Genomic DNA, 24,288 nt, shown 5'->3' with positions numbered 1-24,288 from the left:
GAGATTATGAGTAAATTTGATTTTCTTTGTGTTTTTCTTTGTTTCCCAAATTTTCTACAATAACCATATATTACTTTGCAATCAGATTTTTTCCAACTAAAATTATAACAAAAATAAGTAGGTAGTTCCATTCCAGAGAAACTAGAGTTTCTAGCATGTTCTGGTATTCGTTAGCAGAGAATTATCCTGTTGGGCAGTTCTATTAACACTCTGGGCTTTTCAGTTATCTGCTAAATGAGGGGTTGAACTAAGACATCTGAGGCACCTTCTGATGCTAAAGTCCTATGATCCAGTATTTGGAAAAGTTAGAACTTTATATATCACCCCAGAGGGTGGGCACTAGACTGCAGTCCGTCTATTTGCGATATGACCATTCTGAGCCTTGGGTGTTTTTTCATCAGTAAAATGAGATGTTTGGACTAGACACCCTCACCGGCCTCTGTCCTTTAGGTCTGACATTCTGTGGTCCCATGGGTCTGACTGTGGCTCAGAAATGGCTTGTCAACCATTAGCGGCTTATAGACAAAGTACACAGTCTGTTCTCACACATGTTAGAGAAGGAATGAATGAAAGGTGCTAAAGCTACCAAAGTCGTGTCCTTAAAGAATTCCTGTTTGAAAATTCTGTTTCTAACCATCTTTAAGCAGGGCAAAGACAAACACAAGCATGTGTCTGATCTGGAAAACTGCCTCTCCTCTGTGAAGATTACAGACTTCAGGGCCCATGAGTTTCACAGCCTTAAGGTATCTCACAAATTGTTTACTGTGTGGCGTGGCTTCTTTTTCTGTTTTAGTCATTATTTTAAATTGTCAGATTATTACCTTGTTCATAATAACAGCAAGGTGCAGGAGAGGATCCCAGGACTGGAAGGAACCAGGTCTGCTCTCTTGAACACACATTGAAACCTCAGGAAAGTCATTTATTTTTTTTTTTTTTGGTGAGGAGATCAGCCCTGAGCTAACATCCGCCAATCCTCCTCTTTTTTTGCTGAGGAAGACGGCCCTGGGCTAAAATCGGTGCCCATCTTCCTCCACTTTATATGGGACGCCGCCACAGCATGGCTTACCAAGCAGTGCGTCGGTGCGCGCCCGGGATCCGAACCAGCGAACCCCGGGCCGCCGCAGCGGAGCGCGCGCACTTAACCGCTTGCGCCACCGGGCCAGCCCCCTCAGGGGGGTCATTTTATTTAAACTCAGGTGACTGACGGATATGAGAGCACTTTGTAGACCATGAAGTCTTGTACAAATGTTAATCGTTGTTACTGTTATTCACCTCTCTGGGCCTCAATTTCCTCATTTGAAAAATAAGATGGTTTTAATAAGTCAATTTCTAAAGGCCTCTTTAAACTTTAAAACTCTTATTTCGTGATTCTTCATAGTTAATTTCAACAAGCTTTGCCAGGGGAACCTGGATTAGACTTCCCAGTTCTGGGTTTGGGGTTCTTTGAGGGTTTTTTGTTTTTTTTTTTTTTGCAATAAACTGAAAAAGACTCATGAAATTCTCAAGTGTAATTCAAAACAACATCAATTTGAATTCCTTTTCATTTTAAATTAAAAATTATGTATGTCACACATTCCATGGGGAGGAATTGGCATCCCAAAACCACACAGAAAAAACTGTGGTTTGGGTAGCTTGAGGCCCCACTACCAAAAGGGATGCCCGCGGCTGCAGCAGGAAATCATGATTTTGGGAATGCTTGCTCCTGCTGCACTGTAAGTCAAAGGAAATAGTGAACAGGTCAACCCATCGAGGTTGAAATGTTTTGTTCCCTCTTTTCTCCCATGTACAGGATAAGACCTGGAATGAAATCATGGAAACATATCAAAAACGTCCTACTGATCAATTAGACTTGAGAAAGCAGCAAGAGGCTGTGTGGGAACTTTTCACAAGTGAATGCAGTTATTTCTTGGACCATTTATTAGTTCTTAAGATGGTAATGCTGGGCTTAATTTTCGTTGTAGATGGAGAATATGAATTTGATTCTTTGGAGATTTGTTTTCGTCTTCCATGCTGAGAAAGGAAAGTTTGGGGGTGGAGAATTCCCCTCCTTCAAGGATCTTAAGAAACTTTTATCTATTGTTTATCTGCTACTTGGTGGTCTCTTCCTTCTTTTCTTAAACACCACCTCTCAGGATTGGATGATATCTTCTAAGTAAACTAGTGCAGCTCACCAACTGAGGTCTGAATCTCTTCTGCCTTATTCTCACCCTGTGTCTACACAGCGCTCAAGTCAGGGAGCTCACAGTCACCCTCAAGGCAGCCCATTCCATCGTTGGTCAGCTCCCTCTTCTGTAGCTCTTGCTCCCCCATGAACAGTGCCAGAAGAATGCTTTCTATCAGCTGCAGGGCCACAGTCTCCAATTTCCCAGGGGAACCATCCACATGTAACACAGTGGGGTTGGATTACATGGTGTATTCATGATGTCTGCCATGTAGATGGTGCCCCTGAAGTTGTGCAGTGCTGCACCCCTGGTCTGGTGTGGCTCTGGGCAGAGACTTCCTTATACAAGAACCAGAGGGCAAGGGATGGGAAGGGAGCAACTGCCTTCTAAGACCACAGGGGAGGATGAAGCACAGTGCCCCCAAGGTTGCCTCTTCCCTAAGCACTTTTGAATCCTGGCTGCTCTCTTACACAGGAAAAAGCACTGTGTTGGGAGACCTGAGTTCAAGTCCTGGATCTGCCTCTGACTTGCCATGTGACCTTGGGAAAGTCTAGTCCTCCATTTCCCAAACCAAGGGTTCACAAACATTTTCTGTAAAGGTCCAGATATGAAATATTTTAGGCTTTTCAGGCCGTGTGGTCTTTATTGCAACTACTCAGCTGTTCCATTGCAGTGCAAAGGAAGCCATACATAATGTAAAGGAATGTGCATGGCTGTGTTAAAATAAAACATTATTTACAAAAACAGGTAGCAGGCCTGATTTATCCCACAGGCTGTCATTTGACAATTCCTGTCCTAAGCTATAAAAGAGACTACAATACCATCTCTGGCTGTCTCATAACATCTGATCATTGTGATGATCAGATTAGCTTTTTTGAAATCTATCAAGTGACATACAAATGTCAGTTATTATTTTCTTTAAGTAATTTTAAGTGTCAGTCACAGCACTAAGTACTTTACTAGCAAAATTTAAACTGAAAAGACATTCTGAGAAAATGGAAACTTAGAGAGTTTATCAGTTACGATACAGAGAACTAGCTTAAATACTACAGGGTTTTATTGGCCCATGTGACTGTAAAATCCAGAGCTCTGAGAGAATTCAAGGTTGGTTTGATCAAGAGGCTCAAAACCAAGGACAAAATTTTTTTCCATCTCTCATCCCTGCCTTACAGGGCATCAACCTCATCCAATGGCTGGCTGGTGTTGTAGTCACAGAATGGCTGCTGTCCCTGAGCCCACAGAGGGACAGAAAAAAAGAGAAAGAGAGAGAGAGAGAGAGAGAGAGACAAGATCTCTTTTCAGCATTCATAGCAGAAGTCTTGATTTTCTTTCTGATTGGACTGGCTTAAGTCACATGCCCACTCCTGAACCAACTACTCTGACAAGGAAGGAATGTGCTAATTGGCTTAAGCCAGTCGAGGCCCACCCCTGAGAGTAAGGTCAGCTTGCCTCCTGGCGCATCAAGGCATGGGGAAGAGTTAATGCTGAGGTGAAAACCAGGATGATGTTAGGGAAGGGGAGCATTGAAGCTGGGTGGAAACCAATAGATGTTCGCAGCAAAGCACTAACCCCTGAGATGTACTACCTCTTTTGCCCTAATAAATAGCACAGAACTTTCTGTCCCACTGTAAGCTGCACAACCTTTTCAAACTAGCATTTTCTGTTTAAAAAAAGACCAATTTGAGTTTATTTCTTTTCCAATGTCTCAGTGTATTGAGAGTATATATGTTTCTCCCGTTACACAATAAATATGAGTTTCCCAAAGTTGCTTGTAAATTGGAATTTTGTACCTCAAAGTAAAATAAATATACTGGCAGACCCAATATTTTTTTTAAAAAGCAGCAGATGTTTTTAAATTTAATTTTAAATTTAAAAAATTTTTAAAATTTAAAAATGGCAAAAGCAAAGAATCTTATAGCAAAAAGGCTAAGTTTTTCTTCTAATTTTCTTCTAATTTTTCTTCTAAATTTCCCCAATTTTATTCTAATTTTTACAATTATATGTTTTAAATGCTTAGATATTGACAGATTTCCAGACAATCAATATTATACAGATTTTGGGAAGCTCTAAGTCAGTGGTTCTCAAAGGGTGGTCCCTAGACTAACAGTATCAAAATCACTTGGAAACTTGTCAGAAATCCTTGCTCTCTGACCCCATCAGAGACCTACTGAATCAGAAACTGGGGATGGGGCCCAGGAATCTAGTTTAACAAGGCCCCTAGGTAATTCTGATGTAAGTTCCAGAACCATCCACCGCATGAATTAAGTAATATGGAAATGGGAATTGCAGAAGGTTGGCAGTCCCAAGCCCAAGTCTTTTCACACCTAAAATTCATGAAATAATTGGTCCCTTTGAATGCTTCACTGTGTTTATACAAAGCATTCCTGTTTCAATAAATTAATCTCTCTTTAGTTTACAGAATGTGGGGCAAGCTATCTGTGAGGATTGTAGTTCTATCCTGACTTGCTGTAGAATAGTTCTACTGTTATATGAAAGCATCAAATCGAGTAATAATAACATAAAGGCTCTCTTAATAGTTTCATTAACATTTAATGCACTTGTCCAAATCTAAACATCTTACCAGTTTTCAGATATTAACTTATTAGTTCTCTATTTTTAATTTCATGAAAGTAAAGGTTATTTGGGTCTTTTGCAGAGGAAGCAATAAATGAGAACTCAGCACGAATGCTGTTTTGGTCTCAAGTTAGTGCTGTTGGCAAGAAGAGAAACTTTGAGATTTCTTTGGCACTGGGAGGCAGAGAAAGCCTGTTCGAACAGATTATGTTCAACAGGAATGTTAGGACTCATACAAGCAACAACGACTTCATACAGAAGAGCACACATCCCCATATGTTCTATGGAGCTTAAATGTCATCATTTGTATTTAGCAAAATTCTTAAACCTTGAAAATACTGATTTCTAAATTGTTTTGTAAAGTTATACCCAGGAGATTTATGTTTAGTGTTCTTGCAAAGGTCAACTTTTAAAACTAAAAAATGGAAAGTAATGTGCATTTATTTTTTTGAAGATCTTCATGAATACACTAAAATATCTACAAACTCATGAATATCTCCTGGATGTGGATTTATGGAGACTTTTTGCAAACCTGGAGGAGTTAAGTCAGGTGAGCCAAAGTAGGAAGATGCTAGTAGCCATGTTTTAAAATTCACCAGAGGATCATGAAAATTCACGCTCGGTCTGTTCCTGTGGCTTGTATTCCATATTGGAATATGGAACATGGTTTATTCCATATTCCATCCCCGCATAATCTTATGATCAGGAGTTCAGGTTAATAAGAATGAAATTGAAACATCCATTGACATCTCTCCAAGAGATTCCATATTCCATCCCCGCATAATCTTATGATCAGGAGTTCAGGTTAATAAGAATGAAATTGAAACATCCATTGACATCTCTCCAAGAGACTGTAGATATTAGCCTTCAAAAACATTTTTCATTTTTCCATGGCTGTTTAAGAAAGTAGACCTATTCCTAAGATCTCCATCATCTTCCTCAACGTTTATTCTCAAATGAACGTCCTTTTCTCACAAATATTATAAATAAATAATATCTTTCCTCTAAAAAGGAAGAGAGGAGAGATACCAAAAAGAATAATTTATAAGAAAAACTTACAAGAAAATATATCTTGGAGATTGGAGGAAAATAAATCTTTGAATTTTGCTAGGAGGTAAATTTGAAATGGAAAACATCTGTTAAGATTGATACTTGAAGTTCATCAAATATTTATTCCTTACTCATGGCTGTGTGCCCACTTTTGTGTTCTTTCTCTTTACCCCTAGACAAGCTTCAGTTTTGTGAACGGTCTTTTCGGCATCATCAAGGGCTATGTTGACGCTTCTGAGACTTCACCATCAATGGATTTCATTTCCGTGCTCACGAAGGTAAAATTCTTCTGGGAGATCTCAGCTTCATGCAATAAATTCACCCACCTTCCGGGACAGTTGTTTTATATCTACTTGATTTTTGTTGTTGTTCCCGGGAAAGTTCCACCAGCACCCTCCTACAAAGGAGCCATCCCTGTCTACACCAACCAATGTTTTCAAAAATAACTTGCAGATTCTGTTTTCCCATTGTCACATCTCCTGTGTGGGTTTTATTAACACAAAAATCTGCATGCATGGGAAAGCCATTTCCAAGTCTGGTTTTTAAATGACTTCAATTTAAAGCAATATTCATGGCAATAGTTTGTGTAGGCTAATTACATGGTTCAGTTGTTCCTCTAACAAAAGTGCCAGTCTCTCAGAAAGGAGCAAAATAAACCTTCAAATCCATCAACACCCTTAATAAGACTTCTGTGTATGAAAGAGGAGAAAAAAGGAAAAACTGTAGCCCTGGTTTGATAAATTCTATTTATTTCTGGAGCAGATATTTGGACCGCCTGCCCACTTTTTTTACTTTGAGCCTTTTAATCCAGTCCCTGTCTATTCTCATTTAGCAAGATTTGAATTCTCACAATCTGTTTGAAAAAAACATAGATTGAGATTTATTGAGCACTTACTAAATGCTTATGTGTGGGGCTGATACTCTGTACATAATAATGTGCAAAATTAGACACACTCCCTGCTTTTGGCAAATTTTCAGTCTATTGAGGGAGAAATTAACCCAATAATGACACTAATGATTATATAATCAAATTGAGATAAATGCTGGGGGTGAAAGGAACATAGATATGATGAAAGAAATCTTCTAGGTGGGGCAGATGGTGAGGTAGGTAGTTACAGAGAGGAAATTCTTCCTGGGTCAATGATGCTTAAAGTAAGGTATGAAGGAGGAGGAGGATTTAACAAGGCGAAACAAGCCTTGGTATAAATTTGATATAAAGTAGGGAGATCCTTCAGTGAACTTTGAAAACACATTTGAATAAGAAAACTTTGAAAAACAAGAGCAAGAATGTAAAGTGTTAGGAATTAGCTAAAATCTCAGGATCTCTCAATTCCGTTAGAGTCAGAAAATTAAGTTTAGTTTTTAGTAAAGAGTCTGGGGAAACATCAGCTTCTCATCAACACGCATAAGTTGCGTTAGTCTGCTCAGGCTGCTATAACAAAACACCACAGGCTGGGTGGCTTATAAACAACAAAAATTTATTTCTCACAGTTCTGGAAGGTGGAAGTCCGAGATCAGGGTGCTGGCGTGGTGGGGTGAGTGCCGGACTGAAGACCTTTCATTGTATCCTTCACGTGGTGGAAGGGGCTAGAAAGCTCTCTGGAGCCTCTTTGACAAGGGCATTAATCTCATTCATGAGGGCTCCACCCTCATGACTTAATCATCTCCAGAAGGGCCCACCTCCTCATACCATTACACTGGGGGTTAGGATTCAACCTGTGAATTTGAGGGGGACACAGATATTCAGACTTACAGCCGAAGTGCATTTATAGTCTACCAAAGCATGGGATATTAATAGACTCTTTACTAAAAGTCTATAATATAACCCACATAAGAATGCTTCATATTACGTTACAGATGTGCAAAGATGGGTTACAAAAGCTTTTCCTAAATTTAGAAGGTCCTATATCAGTCAGGTTAGACTCAGTTATATCACAGTAACAATCCCCAATCTCAGTGGCTTGGTTCATATCTCACTGACGCTCTGCTTCCGCTTTGTCACTGTCCTCACTCGGGGACGCATGCTGAGCGAGCAGTCAAGCACCTGGAATGTCACCAGTCACCATGGCAAAGACATAAGAGACTGGGGCAGAGCACTCACTGACTCTTCAAGTTTCTGCCTGATGCAACCCATGGCAAGTCTGTTCACATATCGTTGGCCAAGGAAAAGCACACCACCAAGCTTACCGTCAATGGAGTGGGCACACATGATCCTCCCCAGGAAGAGGAACTACATGTATGTAGTTCAGCCTACCACGGGGTCTCACAAGAAGCTCACCAGTGGAAGATTGAGACATTTGTTATTCACACATGAGCCCTCTGAGCAAGTCACTGAGAAGGAAACTGAGGCTTGGAGAGGTTAGATAATTCGGCCAAGGTCGCATATCTAATGGGTTGTAGAAGCGGATTTCTAAGCCTGACCATTTACGGTCTTAACAATTGCCTCCTAGTAATGGCGCTTCTCAGGCATCTCAGTGTGCTCTGAGTAGACCTCTTCTTACCTCTACCCAGACACCCTCCCACCTCAAAAATAAACTCTTTTCTACCCAGACACCCTCCCATCTCAAAAATAAACTCACATCATCATCTTTCAATTTACTTCTTGCTGGAGCCAAAACCTGACAATTCTCCCCATAGCATTTTCTCCTCTGAGGTCCTATAACAAAATATTTTTCTAGGTTTTCATAATCTCTGCCTGCGCTGCTGTCTCTTCCTTCAGTGGCTTTTTAGGCTGGGTCTGCTTTCTCTGCTTAAAAATGTTTTTTCGTTCATTGGTTTGTTTGTGGAAGAAATTGGTACATTGTAAGGGGAAAACTCGCAGTTATAATGTTACAGCTATAACGTTACCACCAAGTCTGTCTTCCTCCTCTCCTTCCACTACAGGGTGACACTATCGGAAATTCCTTAATGGGACCCAGTACTCATTTTATTAATCAATAAATGTATCAAGGAGCACATAGGCTTAGCAATATGGTAGGCACTGTGAAATCCGGGAAAGAGTGTCTGCCACTAATGAGCCAGAAGCATTGGTGAAGAGAAAACACTAATTGTCATTGCAAAGACACTTAGCTGAGATGGTGGCACGCTGTGTGGTGTGCTCAGCTTGACTGTTACATATATGAACATACACATACAAATTGTCCCTTTGCCTTATGCTAAAATAAATTTGAGATAGCTTACAAATGTGCACCCATGACAGCAAGTTTAAGACACTAAATAAGAATAATGAGGAATAGGGGAGATAAGTGTTAGACTGGGTAAGACTACTATACAAAATGCATGCTACGAAACACAGTACAATTAGTGGAGGTGCCCCAAATTTGACTCTACAATTTTTGGAAGCCAGCAGGAGAATTCAATTTATGGATATTTTTGAGGAATATTTGATGAAAAGTTAAATGTTGTTACTTTAATCACTTACTACCAACACAAGCTTAATATCAACCAACATGGGCACTGAAATCAAAGCCAATATTTGTTACCAGGTGCCATGCACAGTGTGTGGGCCTCAACAAAGCATAAACAGAAGTGAAAGGTGAATTAAATCAAGATATCCTAAACAGAATTTTCTTTAAGTATGGTGGAAAAAAAGATGATTTATGGAAGAGTTAACTGTTTCTTATGGGAATATCATATTTTTTTAAAAGAATGTTCATCGTGAATCCTGTTTCTATCCACATAGTCATAGCTCCTGCTTGCTAACAGCCACTCCTCCACTTTTCCCTGTTCTAGTTACCGGTAAATGTGAAGAGAAAGAGAAAGTCTGTCCGGGGTCAGCGTCTCCTGGCTTCTGTTGATTGTCCTTCTGCTCTTCTCTTCTTGCAGTATTTCCGAGGAAACCTCTGTCAGAGCCACCAGACCTACTGCCTGAATTACTCAGCGGCTGTCTTTTATCTTGAGAGCCTGAGGCAGAGAGATGACTTTGGAATTTATTTAAAAGTAAAGTACCATTTTCTTTTCTATTTTTCCTGAGACTTTTTGGGTATAACAGGTACTGGGAATTATTATACTCAAATGAAATGGGAGACGAAAAATAATCAACCACGCATTTTAACTACAAATTTGCTTTCCTCATAAATACATGGTCGACTGCACACTGAGGAATTTTAAATGGTGCACATCTGGAAACATTATATCATAATATCCCTCCTGAAATTTTGCCTGAGGCTTAAAAATGTTTTATTTGTTCATTGGTTTTTTTTGTGGAAGAAATTGGTACATTGTAAGGGGAAAACTAGCATAACAACCGAGACTTGGTGACTAGAAGTTGGCTCTTGTAGGATTTGGTCCCAGCAAGATCGTATTGCACAAAAGCTTGGAGCACCATTTACATTGTATTCTATGTGAATGGCCCCCCCTTGAGTACATTACAGAGTGCAGCGTAAATGTTGCCCCTGGAGTTGTACAATATGGCGGCAAGGGTTCAAAGCGTTAGAACAAGGAGTTTCTGCTAGAGACCTTCAGTATTTGCCAATAAGCAAACTGGGAAACAATTTTTCTTGACTTCTCTAGTTTCTTTGACCCCTCATTTGACATTTCCTTAGTCTGCACTGTGCTTTTCAGTATTATGCCAGAGCTCTTTTGTGTGATCCTGAGAAAATGGTCCAAGCCCTTCCAGAAAACCAGTTCTTCCTGAAGCTGTGATAAACCCCTGCCAGAGCATCCCCCCAGGGGTGTGAGAGGAAAGGCTGCCATGGTTCCCAAGGACTCAGCTGCGAATCAGTGGGCCCTTGCTATGGCCCAGCTGTGCCAGGAAGCCTGAGTGTGGCATGGATGAGAAAGGAGGAATGATCTTGGGCAAGACTTGACCTTATTTTTGTAGATTCAGCCTTTCAGTGTTTTCTTTCCAATTCAAACTAAAAACTGAAAGCTCATTTGATTTTCAAATGTATGAATAATCCTGTTGCAAAACTTTTCCCTGGAAGCTGATGGGTTAGACTCCTAGCCAAGCCCCCAAACTGAGGAGAATCCACGTCCATTTCTCTCCCTTCCAAGCTATGACAGAGATGAATTTAACAGGGCTCAGCCACCATTTTAAAAAAACACTGGAAAATCCCATATCAATTGTGACATAGAAGAGTGGTTTACATTTATATATGAAATATGTACAGCATCTATGCTATTTAGGGAGAAGAAGTAGAAGATGCAACGTTGTAATGATAACATATGATACTTTTATAATGCATAACGCTTTACCAGGCACTTTCTCAAACATCTCTTTTAATCCTTAGCACAAACCTATGAAGTTGATTACATTGTCTCCAAGTGTCCCTGAGGCTCAGAGAGGTTATGTGACTTTTGCAAGGTCACGTGGCCAATAGGTGGCAAAAAAGAACCTGGATAAAGATCTTCAGGCAAAAATATTCAATGCTCTTTACACCAAAACTATTTCCAACTCCTTAGGGCTATTTTCCATTAGCAGGGAACGTTAGCATCATGAAACAAAGGTGAGGGCTCAGGGAGGGACACTGGAAGAATTGAAGGTGAATCTGCCTTCCACAGCCCCATCATACAGAATAAAAGCATCATCGTATATAATTAATAATAATATTATTATTATAACATATAATGCTTATAATATATAATAGATAATAAAATAATAGTAATAAGGTGACTGGTTCTTCAGCCCTTGCTATGGCCAGGCACTGTGCTGCATGCTGGTCTTCTGTGATCTCTTTGTCTACACAATAACCCTGCGGGATTTGCTATTATCCCCATTTTTCAAGAGCTTCAACAAATTAGGCAACTTGCTGAAAGATACAGTTGTTCAAGGGCAGAGGCAGGATTTAAATTCAGACCCGTCTGAAGCTGACGTTCATTCTCCTATTATGCTCTGATAAACAATGTTCTTGGGGGACTCAAATCTGTGTGTCATTTTATGGGCTGCCTGGAATTGGGCTATGAATGCACTGGGATGAATTTACCCTCCATACCATGGGGAGCTGGGCTTTATGAATCTCTGTACACCATCTTGGCGCACATTGACAGGAGGAGAATTCTCCCCGCTCTTGCAGAGACAGTTGAAATGATGCAGAGAAAGAGACTGGGAACTTTGTACCAAGAATCTTAGCGTGGTTCAATTAACAATTGCTAAGAACTCGACCTACCATGGACTGAGTGTTCCAGACGTGTCAGGCACTGTTCGAAGCACTACTTGTGGATTATCTCATTGAAACCTCTCACCTGCCTGATGAGGTGATTACTCTTGTTATTCACATTTCACAGATGAGATTTAGAGAGCTTACGTCAATTTCCCAGAGATTCCAAGAATGCTGGTTTCCCCAGCCCAATGTTGTGTCCCACCAAGACAGATTTAAGAGGAGAACGTTTTTATCTGGGCCCCTTAATTCTATTCACTGTTCCTCTAAACACATTGGATATTTATTATAAAACCAAAGCAGCCTCCACTGTTCTAGACCCATCCATGAAAAGGCCTTTTATGTCCGGTCTCTCTTGACAGAGATGTTCTTTTCTTTCCTAATGGATCTGAAAAATAAAGCCAATTGAGAGATGAAAGAAAAACTTATAGCTACTTTTAGAATCATCAAATAGCTTTTTTCTTTCTTTTGAGGCCTTCCAAAACACTAAAAGCTTCAGATATCCCTGCCTGGATCTTTGTCTAAACTATTTACCACTGATGCTTCTTTCCTGTTTGATATCTGGGGGAGATTGAGTGTTTTCACATTTACCCTGAGTACCAATGGGTGCTGGCAGCCAGAGCTGTTCCGAACAGCATGGAAATTTGGGGCAGTGGGCGAGGCCTGAGTGTTTTGAGGAAATCCCTAACTGCCACTAAGAAATCAGTTACTGGACCTCCCAGCCACCCCAGCTGGATTGCTGTTGCCAATGAGTCAGCATGGAAATCAGCCACTAAGGCCACAGTCTAAGGCCTCTCACCACCATTTCTTTCCACTCTGCCACTCCTACCCTTTCCACATCTGCAGTCCCTACTTCCTTCTCCGTCCCTTCCAACCCCGATGAGAATCACAGCCATTTTGAGCTGGATGAGAATTCAGAGGTGATCTAGAACCTTCCACCATTTTACAGGAGAGGAATCTGAGGTATGGAGAAGGGGAGGCGGTCCCTCAGCAAGGCTTGAAGCCTGGCTTCTAAAGCTCCATCCACCATGCACCCCTGCCTCCACTTTTATGGCCTTCCATCCGTATGTGGGGAAGTGGAAAAGATTGTATCTAGCAGAATTCCTGTGGGGAACAGCCCTGGATGTTTTTAAAAGAAATGTTTTGACAAAGTTCCTAGTGTAAGAGGGTGAGAGCCCCAGGGACGTGGTCAAGCTATGAAAGACAAGTGCAAATTGCTAAGCATGAGGCTAGGAGAGAAAGGGAGAAAGTTGGAGGGGGGAAGAGAGAGAGAAAGAGCTCTCTTTTTCCAAAGAAGAGAATGAAGCCAGCAAAATGGGGGAGGGGCTGTGTATTTGACCCCTCCTCACAACTCAAAATCTTCAGTAAAATAAATAGATACACTCATACAACATTTGGCATGTGTGAGTTTACAGTGGAAATCAACATAGGAAACCAACAAAAGGGCTAAGTTTGGCATTTGGCCCATGTTGTTCAGAGAAGAAACTGTATGTGCAAACAGGAGTTCGGGGGCCAGAGGAAGCCACTGGAATCTCATTGAGATTCCGTGAGTTTGTAAATATCTAAGGGAGGGCTTTGGACTTGGAGGGATTTCAGCCGGTTAGACCTAGATCTCAGAAATGCTAGGGCTGACACCTGAGCATAAAAGATGTATGACATTGGGGCCGGCCCGGTGGCGCAAGCGGTTAAGTGCGCGCGCTCCGCTGCGGCGGCCCGGGGTTCGCTGGTTCGGATCCTGGGCGCGCACCAACGCACTGCTTGGCAAGCCATGCTGTGGCGGCGTCCCATATAAAGTGGAGGAAGATGGGCACGGATGTTAGCCCAGGGCCGTCTTCCTCGGCAAAAAAAGAGGAGGATTGGCGGATGTTAGCACAGGGCTGATCCCCTCACAAAAGAAAAAAAAAAAAAAAAAAAGATGTATGACATTGTCTTTGGGGAAGCAAAAGGGGCCTTCTGCAGTGTACCTTGGCCCTTCTGAGGCTGGCCCTGAGTGGTCTGGGTCATGAGGCAAAGGAGTTAACCTGGGCCTGGACTGCGCCTGGAAGAGAAAAAAGAGGCAATAGCCTACAGCAAGAAAAATATTTAGTGTAAGGGCAGGATCCCTTTCGAGCTGAATGCAGGATCAATGAGGAGTGAGTAGGTGAGAGAAGAGAACACACTCCCTAATAATACTTCTTGATGCACCTCTGTGCATAGCAGCCAGAGTCCTGGTTCCGTGCATCATGTGTCACCTGCATAAAAGCAGGGCCCCCTCAGGTTCAAGACAGTGTCACATTCAAGAAACAGTCCAGCAAATGAAACAATTGTAGGAGCGATTCTCGTATTTACTTGTATTTCTCAAATACTGTTTATGGAAATCTAATGTATAACCCCTGGCAATACTGGCTATTCCTTTCCCTGTCTTCCCCAGTGCTTACACAGCCTGCAACAGCCTCTTTCTCCAACTCTCCCTGTTGAAAATTGCCTGTCTTGATTCCTCTCCTCTTCCTTCTGAAGATCCTTCTAAATGGATCATGTGGATCCATTTAGCCTTTTCAACTTCTATTTTCATTTTCTCTTCATTACCCTGATTCCCTTCCTTCAACAAAGGAGTCAAGGAACTGACTCAGCAAGCAAAAATCCTTCCTTTTCCCTTCTACCCCTCCAGTTTGGATGCTCAATTCTCCTAACTGTGCACCACAACAAGGATGAGAACAGAGCTGGTGAAACCACGAATCTCCCCTGAGGAACGGGGAGAAGCCAATGGGCAAAATTAAACTCTTAAGTGAGCAGGATAAACAAGGCTGGAACACGTATATTAATACATCTTATCACCGCCACTGATGGAACATGGATTCTCGAGGGGATTTAACAAATTTCAAACTTTTCCTGTGCATCCAAATCTTGATAAATTTCCCCATTTAGGAGAATTGAGTGATGGTGTTACAGACAATGCTGATGACTGCTGCTTTCACCACCATTGCTGGGAAGGCAAGACATCTGAAGGATTCTTTCATTTCTTCTTTTTTTTTTTTTTTGTGAAGAAGATCAGCCCTGAGCTAACATCCATGCTAATCCTCCTCTTTTTGCTGAGGAAGACCGGCTCTGAGCTAACGTCTATTGCCAATCCTTCTCCTTTTTCTCCCCAAAGCCCCAGTAGATAGTTGTATGTCATAGTTGCACATCCTTCTATTTGCTGTATGTGGCACGCGGCCTCAGCATGGCCGGAGAAGCGGTGCGTCATGCGCGCCCCGGATCCGAACCCGGGCCGCCAGCAGCAGAGCGCGCGCACTTAACGGCTAAGCCACGGGGCCAGCCCATGATTCTTTCATTTTTTTAATTGGAAAGTAACAATGTTGTCAGTAATATTCAATAATACTTCTTAACCACATCTAAGAACCCAATTTCAGACTCTGAATTTGGCACTGGTAGATAGATGCTTGCTAAAGATAGTTTAGTATGGAATTTTTCAAAATAAAAGTCTAGTCCCTGGCTTATAAATTTTCCCAGGAAGTTCACAGGTGCATCATGTTATTACTGAGTAAAATCTCTAAAAGTTTCTCACGTCCAGACTTCTTAATGCCTTGATAGGAGAAGTGACATTCTGATGTGTCTGCTTTTGCCTCCCCCAGTGGTGTGAGCAAAATGAACAGTGCAGACGGCTTCACCTGCCTGAGCTACTAGTGGCCCCACTGCACAGGCTGACTCGATACCCCCTGTTGCTGAAGAATATCTGGAAAAGGAGTACAGACTCTACTGAGAAAATCCTGATCTACTCCATCAAGGAAAAGGTGGAAAAGTCAATCCGTAAGTCCCCGAGATGAGTGACCCAGAGCTCCAAAGCTTAGTCAAAGAGTAGGGGGCGGACCCTGTGGCTCCTGGGAACCATTTGGGCTTCCATCCTAGAAGGTAATTCCATTAACTTGAGATCATGGCTCTCGGAAACATGGATTTGAGTTTGAGTGCATTATAAATCAAACACACACAAAACAATGGGCTCCAGTCACATCCTGGCCAACCCTATGAGAACGCTTAACACCATGTTTACGCAGGACATGGCTCTGTCTCCAAGGCTTTCAGAAGTGAGTTCAGGCAGGAAAAGTTCTACTTCCCAGATGATTGAAGGCACTTTGTTTTTAACACCCATACTGAACTCACACACAAAGCAAATGGGAGTCGACGCCATGGGAAGCCTTTCCGAAAGATAAATTACCATTCATCATTTTTTTAGTCACTGAAATCCAGGGCCAATCTTTAGAACTGAAATTTGGGAATAGGAACCAAGCAAGCCCTGTGATGACTTAAATTTATTTGTGGAACTCTGTATTTGTATTAAATTCAAAAAAAAAAAGGCCCTGATATGTGCCCATAAACCAAGATTTCCTGGAAAGCATCAAAAGGGAATAGCTCAAATTGATAATTATCAGCTGTACCGAAATGATGTCTTTTTTCTTTTGCATGTTTAAAAGTAAAACTCCTATTCAATTGGGAGTTTCTTTTCTCTTTTTAAATTGTTTGTTCAAATTCTAAAATGACTCAAGGAAATAGAATTAAGCTTATCAAGTGAATAAGACAAAAATTCAATTAAAGACAGACTTTTTAAAACTTTTAAAGTAATTTTGAAGATTGTTACTCATTGTGATAAGTTTCTGAGGAAGAAAAACATCATTTCTTCTGGAGATTTCTCAAAAAAATACGGATCCTTATTGTTCAGGGAAGAGATTCCTGTGGGCTTCATTTAAGTCTATGAGCTTAAAGATGATGAATTCTCAAGAATTCCATCCACCATGTGATTCTGTGGGTCTATGACTTGCCTTTGGTGTTTCCAAAAATCATTTCAAAACCTCAATACCAATGTAATTAGAAAATGTTGCAAAATTAATACAAACCTTCAGAAGAGAAAATGAGTTCTTACCGAAAAGAAGTAATCATCCTCATCATGAAGTGAATGTATGTTTTACAATTAAGACAAAAAGACTTGCTCGTCCTCGTCCGTCTGATTTTTTTTTCTCCTCTAATTATAGGCTGTGTGGTGTAGAGAATAAGAGAAAGCTACCAAGGGCTTTATTAATATTATTGAAATAAAAATGCACATTTCCAACTTACTGAATTAAATTAGTTAAACTTCATTTTTCTCTGCAAGAGGCTGATTTCAAATAAATTAGCAAGTTTTTCTAAGACAATTAAACAGCAAGCAATATGTTCAATAACCCTAAGATATGGTTTGGCTCTAGGGGCAGTCAATGTTTCTAAATGATTAGTGTGGATCTTGGTTAAAATTTATGCTGTAATGTCTCATACATTTAAAAATATATTGGATGTATCTTTTTTTCCAGGGGATCTTGAAGGAAAAGTGAAGTGGCTTGACAATTTCCAAAAATGTAGACATCTACAGGAGATTATAGTGTGGCCTCCACTTTGGGATAGAGATAAAAGGTTTTTCATTCCAGAGGTAAAAAAAAAAAAGGGGGGGATCAATTAGGACTTACATCCCTTTCACAAGTTTGGCATTCAGGTGGAAATACACTAGTTTTACAAAGTCTCCAGCTGTCCCTTTGAGTAATACATCTAGTTTTATGAGCAAGAAGTGAAGCCTTCATCCACGTGGCATTGTATATGGAGGGCTGATGTCATCATGCAATTCTTGGGGTGGCCCTTCTGAAAGGTTTTCCCATTCTTTCCCATTCCCGTGTCCATCTACTGGCATTTCCAAATGTCATGAACTTTCTAGACCCAGTTCATTGCCCCAGCTCCTTGAACATGTTCTCTTCCAATCACTAACATCATCTCTGATTTTCTCCCTTGTTTTGCAAGTGCCTGAGACATGTTTTTAAAGAACACATGGCAGAAAATATCTTGTCACCAACCAACAGACACCTTCTCTATGAAGGAAAATTAACTCTTGCAGGTAAATAACTGCTTCCTTCAAAACCCCAACACCTTTACTACCTTGTAACTTGTCCAACTGTTGCTAGTTGAAGGGTGGGAGAAACTGTATTTGCCTATGTCCAAGGCGATGGAAGATGTGAAGCAGACAGCATCCTGTGGAGTCTTGATCAAAGACTTCAGGGGCCAGCCCGGAGTAGCAGTTAAGTGCACACACTCTGCTGCGGTGGCAGCCCTGGGTTAGGGAGTTCGGATTCCGGGTGCGCACCAATGCACTGTTTGGCAAGCCATGCTGTGGCGGCGTCCCATATAAAGTGAAGGAAGATGGGCACGGATGTTAGCCCAGGGCCAATCTTCCTCAGCAAAAAGAGGAAGATTGGCGACAGATGTTAGCTCAGGGCTAATCTTCCTCACACACACAAAAAAAATGACTTCACAACCTAGCTAGCTATATGCCCTCCATTTTCTCGCTGTAAAACGGGCTAACTATATCTGTCTCACAGGATTGTTGTTAAAGTGAATAACACATAGGAAGAGCTTAGCTCAAGGTCTGGAATATAGTAAACACTCAATGTCAGCAGTTATCACCATCATGCTGCTCCTCCAAGGAGCTGGGCAATCACCCTAGCAGTGTTAATGAGAACCTATTATGTAACAAACATTGTGCTAGGTAAGTATCAGTGGAGGATATGAAATAATTATTTTGTATAATCCTTTCCCTCTGTTTGGGAAGCTCTGCCATAATGAGCAAACCTGCAGGAAAAGTTCAGAGAAGAAGAGAGTCTGTGAAGCTGAAGGATCCAGGAAAGGCTTCATGTGGCCCATGGGACTGGAGGTGGGCTTGGGGGGATAGCAAGGATGGAGGTCGGTGGAAGGACAGGAGGCAGCACACCCCGGATAAAGAGCATAGCAGGAGGAAAGGCTTGGAAGCAGAAGCCACCTGAGAGAATGGGCTCTAGCAGCGTGGTTAGGAGGGTAAGCCCTGGAGGCTGACAGCCAGGCTCACTCTTCCACTCAGCCTTTCCTGCCTGTGTAACCTTAGGCCAGTTACAGCTATCTCCCAGTGCTGCAGTTTCTCCCCGTTGTTGTGAAGACTGAGTGAGCTAATGGATGTACAAGCACTTGAAAGAATGCCTGGTGCAGAGTCAGTGCTCAATAAATATTATGATGGTCAGAAAGGGCTGCCTGACTGAAGCAAGATTTGCATTCATTCATTTATTCATTTCTGCACAAAATCTTGATTGGGCACCTACTGGGTGTGAAGCCCTGTGGGATGTGAGGTTGCCTATTTATGGTAGCGCGAGATCTGATGGGAGAGCAGGGCAATAATTCCTTATTCAGTACGCATCTGTTGAGAACCTGCTATATTTCAGGTGAAGTACTAGTCAGGCCGGGACATGACCCCCACCCAGCAACTGCCATCTAGGGAAGATAGACATGCCCAGCGTCTTACGTTTTTATGCATTTTAAGGGCTTTTTAATGCATTTTCTCCTTTCAGTGAGTTATGCAGAGAGGTTACATTTAATCCATGTTATGTGTGAGGAATCTGAGGCTCAAGGCTCCGCGTCATGCTCAGGGGCACCTGGCAGGTCAACAGCAGGGTCCAGATTCAAGCTAGGCTGCCTCAGCCCAGTGGGCTTTCAGAATCACAGCAAGCGCCCTGGACACCAAACAGAGGGACCCAACTGGGGAATTCCTGGCAGCAAGTCGTTGAGTCCTTGGACAGGGACTTGATAGGCTTAAAAGGGTGTTGAAGAGTTATTAGAAGCAATGCACAAAACGGCGTAGAGGAGGAGACCAAAGCAGAGAGGTCAGCCTGGAAGCTTCGCAGGGAAGCAGGTGAGGTGAGAAGAGCCTGGCCTGTGTTTCTCAACCATTCTTAACCTGTAGACCAATCACCTCCTCCAAATTTCATTTGAAGGTAACAATTTTGAATTTTCTTTGATGTTATTTACAATTTCAAAAATAATTATCTATTGTGACAAAACCAAATCAAAGTAATGAAGCAGAACACAGTTCTGTGTTCAAACATATCCATTTCCCTCCAAAAGTGGCCTCCTCCTGGGTTTATTAGAGATTTTGATTTATCCCTTCCCTCTATCTACCGACTTCCCAACACTGTGAGATGTACGGTCCTGTTTTAAAATGTGAGAAATGGGCATGAATAGAGAAGGATAAATGTGAGATATTTAAAAGGCAAAAACAGGAAGACTTTATGATTGATAAAATGGATGAGGGGACCGGCCTCGTGGCTTGGCGGTTGAGTGCACGCGCTCCGCTGCTGGCGGCCTGGGTTCGATCCCGGGCGCGCACCGATGCACCGCTTCTCCAGCCATGCTGAGGCCGAGTCCCACATGCAGCAACTAGAAGGATGTGCAGCTATGACATACAACTATCTACTGGGGCTTTGGGGGAAAAAATAAATAAAATAAAATTATAAAAAATAAATAAATTAAATGGATGAAGAGGAAATGAGTTGAAGATGCCTTCAGGTATTCTAATCTATGTGCCTGAAAGCTTGTTTGATAATACTGAGGGTAGAGGAGGAAGGGGGTCAGGGAGCCAATTTTAGGATTCAAGTGTGGGCATGTGAGACGCCACATGGAAGCTGGATAAGTATGACCATGTTCACCTCTCGGTGAAAAGCCACATCAGTTGTGCGTTCATCTGTCACGTGGGATTGGGGTGTGGTCATGGAATCATGGGAGGGAGAGTGGCCTAAGAAGGACTCTTTACAGATTGACCCAACTTTTCAGAAAACCTTTCTTGTAGAGTCAAACGTGGTGGAATGGGGCTGACCTACGTAATCGTCACTATCACCAGGTGCCTGGTTGATGGCATACGCCGTTAGTCAAATTCCATCAGAGAGGAGGCACCATGTAGTAGTATCAAATCCAGTTTAAAGTCACTGGGACTTTGACTCAGAGTTGGCATAGAGATGTGGTGGGGATGGGGAGTAGTGTTAGAAGAAACAGGACACCATTTTGAATGAAAAAGCATTGGACCAAAAACTAGGTGATAACACCAATTGTGGGCTTTGGGAAAATTGTTTCAATTCCCTTAATCTCTTCTGTAAATGTTGTTTATGGTGGTAAGGATGAGGACAACGATGACGATGATATTTAACACTTATTGTGTTTCAAAATTTCTTCCCGCTTTAAAAACTGTACTGTTGTAACCAAATAAGTGTATTTTCTCATTCCCAGAAGGTACAAGTTTTCATAGCTTTTGGAGCATAACCAACTTCCCATTGGAATTCATGCCAGCATACCCTTCACAAATGCATTGCTCCCCACAGACTGGTGTTTCTAAATAGAAAAATGAGTAAAGTGCAGACAAATACGATGGGCCAACAGCTGTAACACCTAAAGAACACATGTTGTTCAAGCTGCCGCACAGCTGAAATGAGTCAGTAATGCTGTTCAATGCTCTAACAGTGCAACAAACACCCCACAGCCCAGACTCTATGAGAAAAAACAAAGACCTAGTCGAGATAGAAACTCAAAATTTTGTAAGTCTCAGTTCTGGTTGTGTAGCACCTAGCTAAGCAGAATTTCAGACTCACTGTGTTCATTAATTAAGTCTAATGAAATCATTTGGTTAAAGTTTTCCACTGGGGCTGTAACAGCTTCAAACTCCGGGGATAATGAAAATGAACAGTCTGACTTTATGCTTATGATCATCCTCCTTAGTCATCCTCTTTCGTATTGCCATATCTACTTTTAAACACTGGCAGTTCCTGAATTTATCTTATTTTAAATCTTGTGTACATGCTTATTATGTGTCTGCTCTCACTAGAATCAAAGCTCCTTGAAGGGAGAGATTCTGTCTTAATCATTGATGCATAGAAGGCGCTCAGTATTTGGTGACTGCTTGAAGGAAGACTAGGGCCTCCATAAATGGTCGCTAAAATAATCATCATCTCCTAGAATAAAGTCTAGGACATGAAGGTGCTCACTGTCTGTTTGTTAAGATAAAATACTTGAAATTAGAAGGAGAAAACAAAACTGTTTCATTTTGACAATGAGCATCTATCTAATTCATGTGTGAGAGGCAGAGGGTGAGGAAAACAACATTTAACATGTCTTGAAGGTCTAGTGTTGTCCAAATGTCCCATTCCTAGTCCTATGTATTAGTTAGGATATTGATTCAGCCATTGGAGACAGAGACAGATAACAATTGCTTAAAAAGACAAAAGTTTCTTTCTCTCTCATGTAAATATATATGACAGTTCCACCCATGAAGTGATTAGGGATCCAGGCTCCTTCTGTTCTTTTGCTCTGCCATCCTGGGGTACTGCTTTCTTTGTGTGGCTCAAGATGAGTCGCTAGTGTGTCTACATTCCAGCCCGTGGGAAGGGCCAGGGAGACAGGAGACCATAGCCCTGTTGTGTAAGGATATGACTGAGAAGTTGTACACTTCTGCTCATATTTCATTGGTCAGAATGTAGTCGGTTATATTTAGCTACAAGGGAAGCTGGGAGATGTATTCTTTATTCACAGTGGGCACATACCCACTACAAGCTGGAAATTCCATTACTACAAAAGAAGGAGTAAATGGTTTTTGAGGGACAACTGGCAGTCTTTGCCATAGCCTGATTTGCAAAAAGGAATTTCTAGTAGTGATGGAATACAATTTTTAAAAAATATTCAAGGACAATTCAAGATTGAATAAAATATTTAATTTCTCTTCTATGTAAATATAGAAAGAATCTTTCCTCCAAACTTAAAGAAGAGGAGATAATAAAAATGAATCCTAAATATTTTATCTACTAATTTAACCTTAGTTACCTCATTTCCAGGGGTTAAAGTATATTAGAAAGAACTTCTAGAATAATATAAATAAAAATAAATAGAATAATAAAAAATATTTACTGATTTTTCTTGTATTTACTTTAAGCACCTGTCACATTCCCCCTCCGAACGGACTGCCTTTTCCTCTGAAATCACTAAAATTTAACGATTTTTTTTTCTAATTTCTAAGGGATAGAGTTAAATAGAGAGGGGGATACCTTATTCTAGTATTTGATTTCTCTTCTACTATTTTCCCTTTCTTAGGGAAAGGTAGAAATGTCTATTTGCCTTAAGTTATTATCAAAAGTGATATCAGAAAATGTTTGTAAATGTAAAGCTACATGAAGACTATTTAAACATGTACAGACACATTGTCAAACTTGAAAAACAAGTGGCTTTACCAACTGTTTTAATCAGCTAGGGCTGCCACAACAAAATACCACAGATTGGGTGGCTTAAACAACAGACATTTCTCACAGCTCTGGAGGCTGGAAGTCCAAGATCAAGGTGCTGGCCGATTCAGTTTCTGGTGTGAGCCCTCTTCCAGCTTGGAGATGGCCTCCTTCTCAGTGTTCACACATGACAGAGAGAGAGAGCTCTTTGGTGTATTCTTTTAGGATGACACTAACTCTATCGGATCAGGGCTCCACCCTTATGCCTTCATTTAATCTTAATTATTTCCTTATTCCAAATACAGCCACACTGGGGGGGTGGGAGGCCTGTTAGGGCTTCAATACATGAATTTGTAGGGGGACATAATTCAGTCCACAGTGAGGACAAAAATGCCTTTTTTCGGATAATGTATACCTCTGCCAATGACCACCCAGATGAGTCAAGAGGCAAAAATGCTGTGAGTTCAATTAGTTAATAGATGTATCCTAGGTTGAGTTGAAACCATTACAAACATCATCCGGGTTATCTTAGATCCACATGAAATGTATCACAAATACAATGTCTTTAAAGTTGGAATTGTCAGCTCGCATCAAGTCTCTGCTTTAGGGAGAAATCAGTTCAACAGGAACGCGGGTTTCTGACCCGTGGGGCTGGGCGTCCTGAGCTGCGAGCCTGGTGTGCCCTGATACGCACTCTGTTTTGTTTTCTAAGAGATTCTTTGACTAAACAAACAGACGAAAACTTTCTGTTTACCATTTCCAGCCCCAATTTCACCTTCTTTCTTTCCTCAGAAAGCACAAGATTCCTAGATGTTTATCTGTTTCTCTTTGATGATTTCCTCTTAGTTACGAAAACTAAGCGCAACAAAAAGGTAAAATGCAGCTATTTCTAAATAAATCTGCTAAATAAGTTGAGAAATAGTTCTAAATAAGTTGTGTTAAAAATATAGATGATTCTTATATGTCAAATTGGATGCCGTCTAAAAAATGGAGGCATTATAAAATATCGGCTTTTTTAGTTGTACAGCTCTGAACTAAAAAATAACAATAACAAAAGCAAGTTACATTTCTTAAGGCGTGCATTTTTAGAATGACTTAGTCTGTATACTTTTGAGGTAAGTCCCAGAAGCCACAGGACTTTATGGCCGACCTGCTTAAGCAAATGAGACCAAAATACTTTTGTCCATATCGGCCCTTTCCTCCTCCAAATTGTCCACCACAATGACAACTGCCAGAGTGGGGGGCCTCTCTAAACTGTCTGCTGCCATGTGCCGAAGTGATAACCACCACTCATTCTGACTTGAGAGTTCACATCCTTCCTGAGAAATGACGATTTGGGGGCTGGGGTGGGAG

The 24,288-nt window shown here is 41.3% G+C and overlaps 1 protein-coding gene across 1 annotated transcript in view; it reads left to right on the top strand.

Annotated features, from left to right (window-relative positions):
* PLEKHG7 (pleckstrin homology and RhoGEF domain containing G7) overlaps nucleotides 1-24,288 on the top strand; it is a 56,931-nt gene that overhangs the window by 25,590 nt on the left and 7,053 nt on the right. The window contains exons 6-14 of the mRNA XM_058568672.1: nucleotides 648-743; nucleotides 1,790-1,933; nucleotides 5,191-5,286; nucleotides 5,963-6,064; nucleotides 9,612-9,725; nucleotides 15,496-15,670; nucleotides 17,200-17,315; nucleotides 17,678-17,771; nucleotides 23,728-23,807. Coding sequence (XP_058424655.1) covers nucleotides 648-743; nucleotides 1,790-1,933; nucleotides 5,191-5,286; nucleotides 5,963-6,064; nucleotides 9,612-9,725; nucleotides 15,496-15,670; nucleotides 17,200-17,315; nucleotides 17,678-17,771; nucleotides 23,728-23,807 — 1,017 coding nt within the window. The remainder of the gene's footprint in view (nucleotides 1-647; nucleotides 744-1,789; nucleotides 1,934-5,190; nucleotides 5,287-5,962; nucleotides 6,065-9,611; nucleotides 9,726-15,495; nucleotides 15,671-17,199; nucleotides 17,316-17,677; nucleotides 17,772-23,727; nucleotides 23,808-24,288) is intronic.

This window comes from Diceros bicornis, chromosome 25, assembly GCF_020826845.1.
Source record: "Diceros bicornis minor isolate mBicDic1 chromosome 25, mDicBic1.mat.cur, whole genome shotgun sequence".
NCBI classification, from domain to species: Eukaryota; Metazoa; Chordata; class Mammalia; order Perissodactyla; family Rhinocerotidae; genus Diceros; species Diceros bicornis.
Note: the sequence above shows the minus strand (reverse complement) of the source record. Positions and strands in the feature narration are given on the sequence as shown.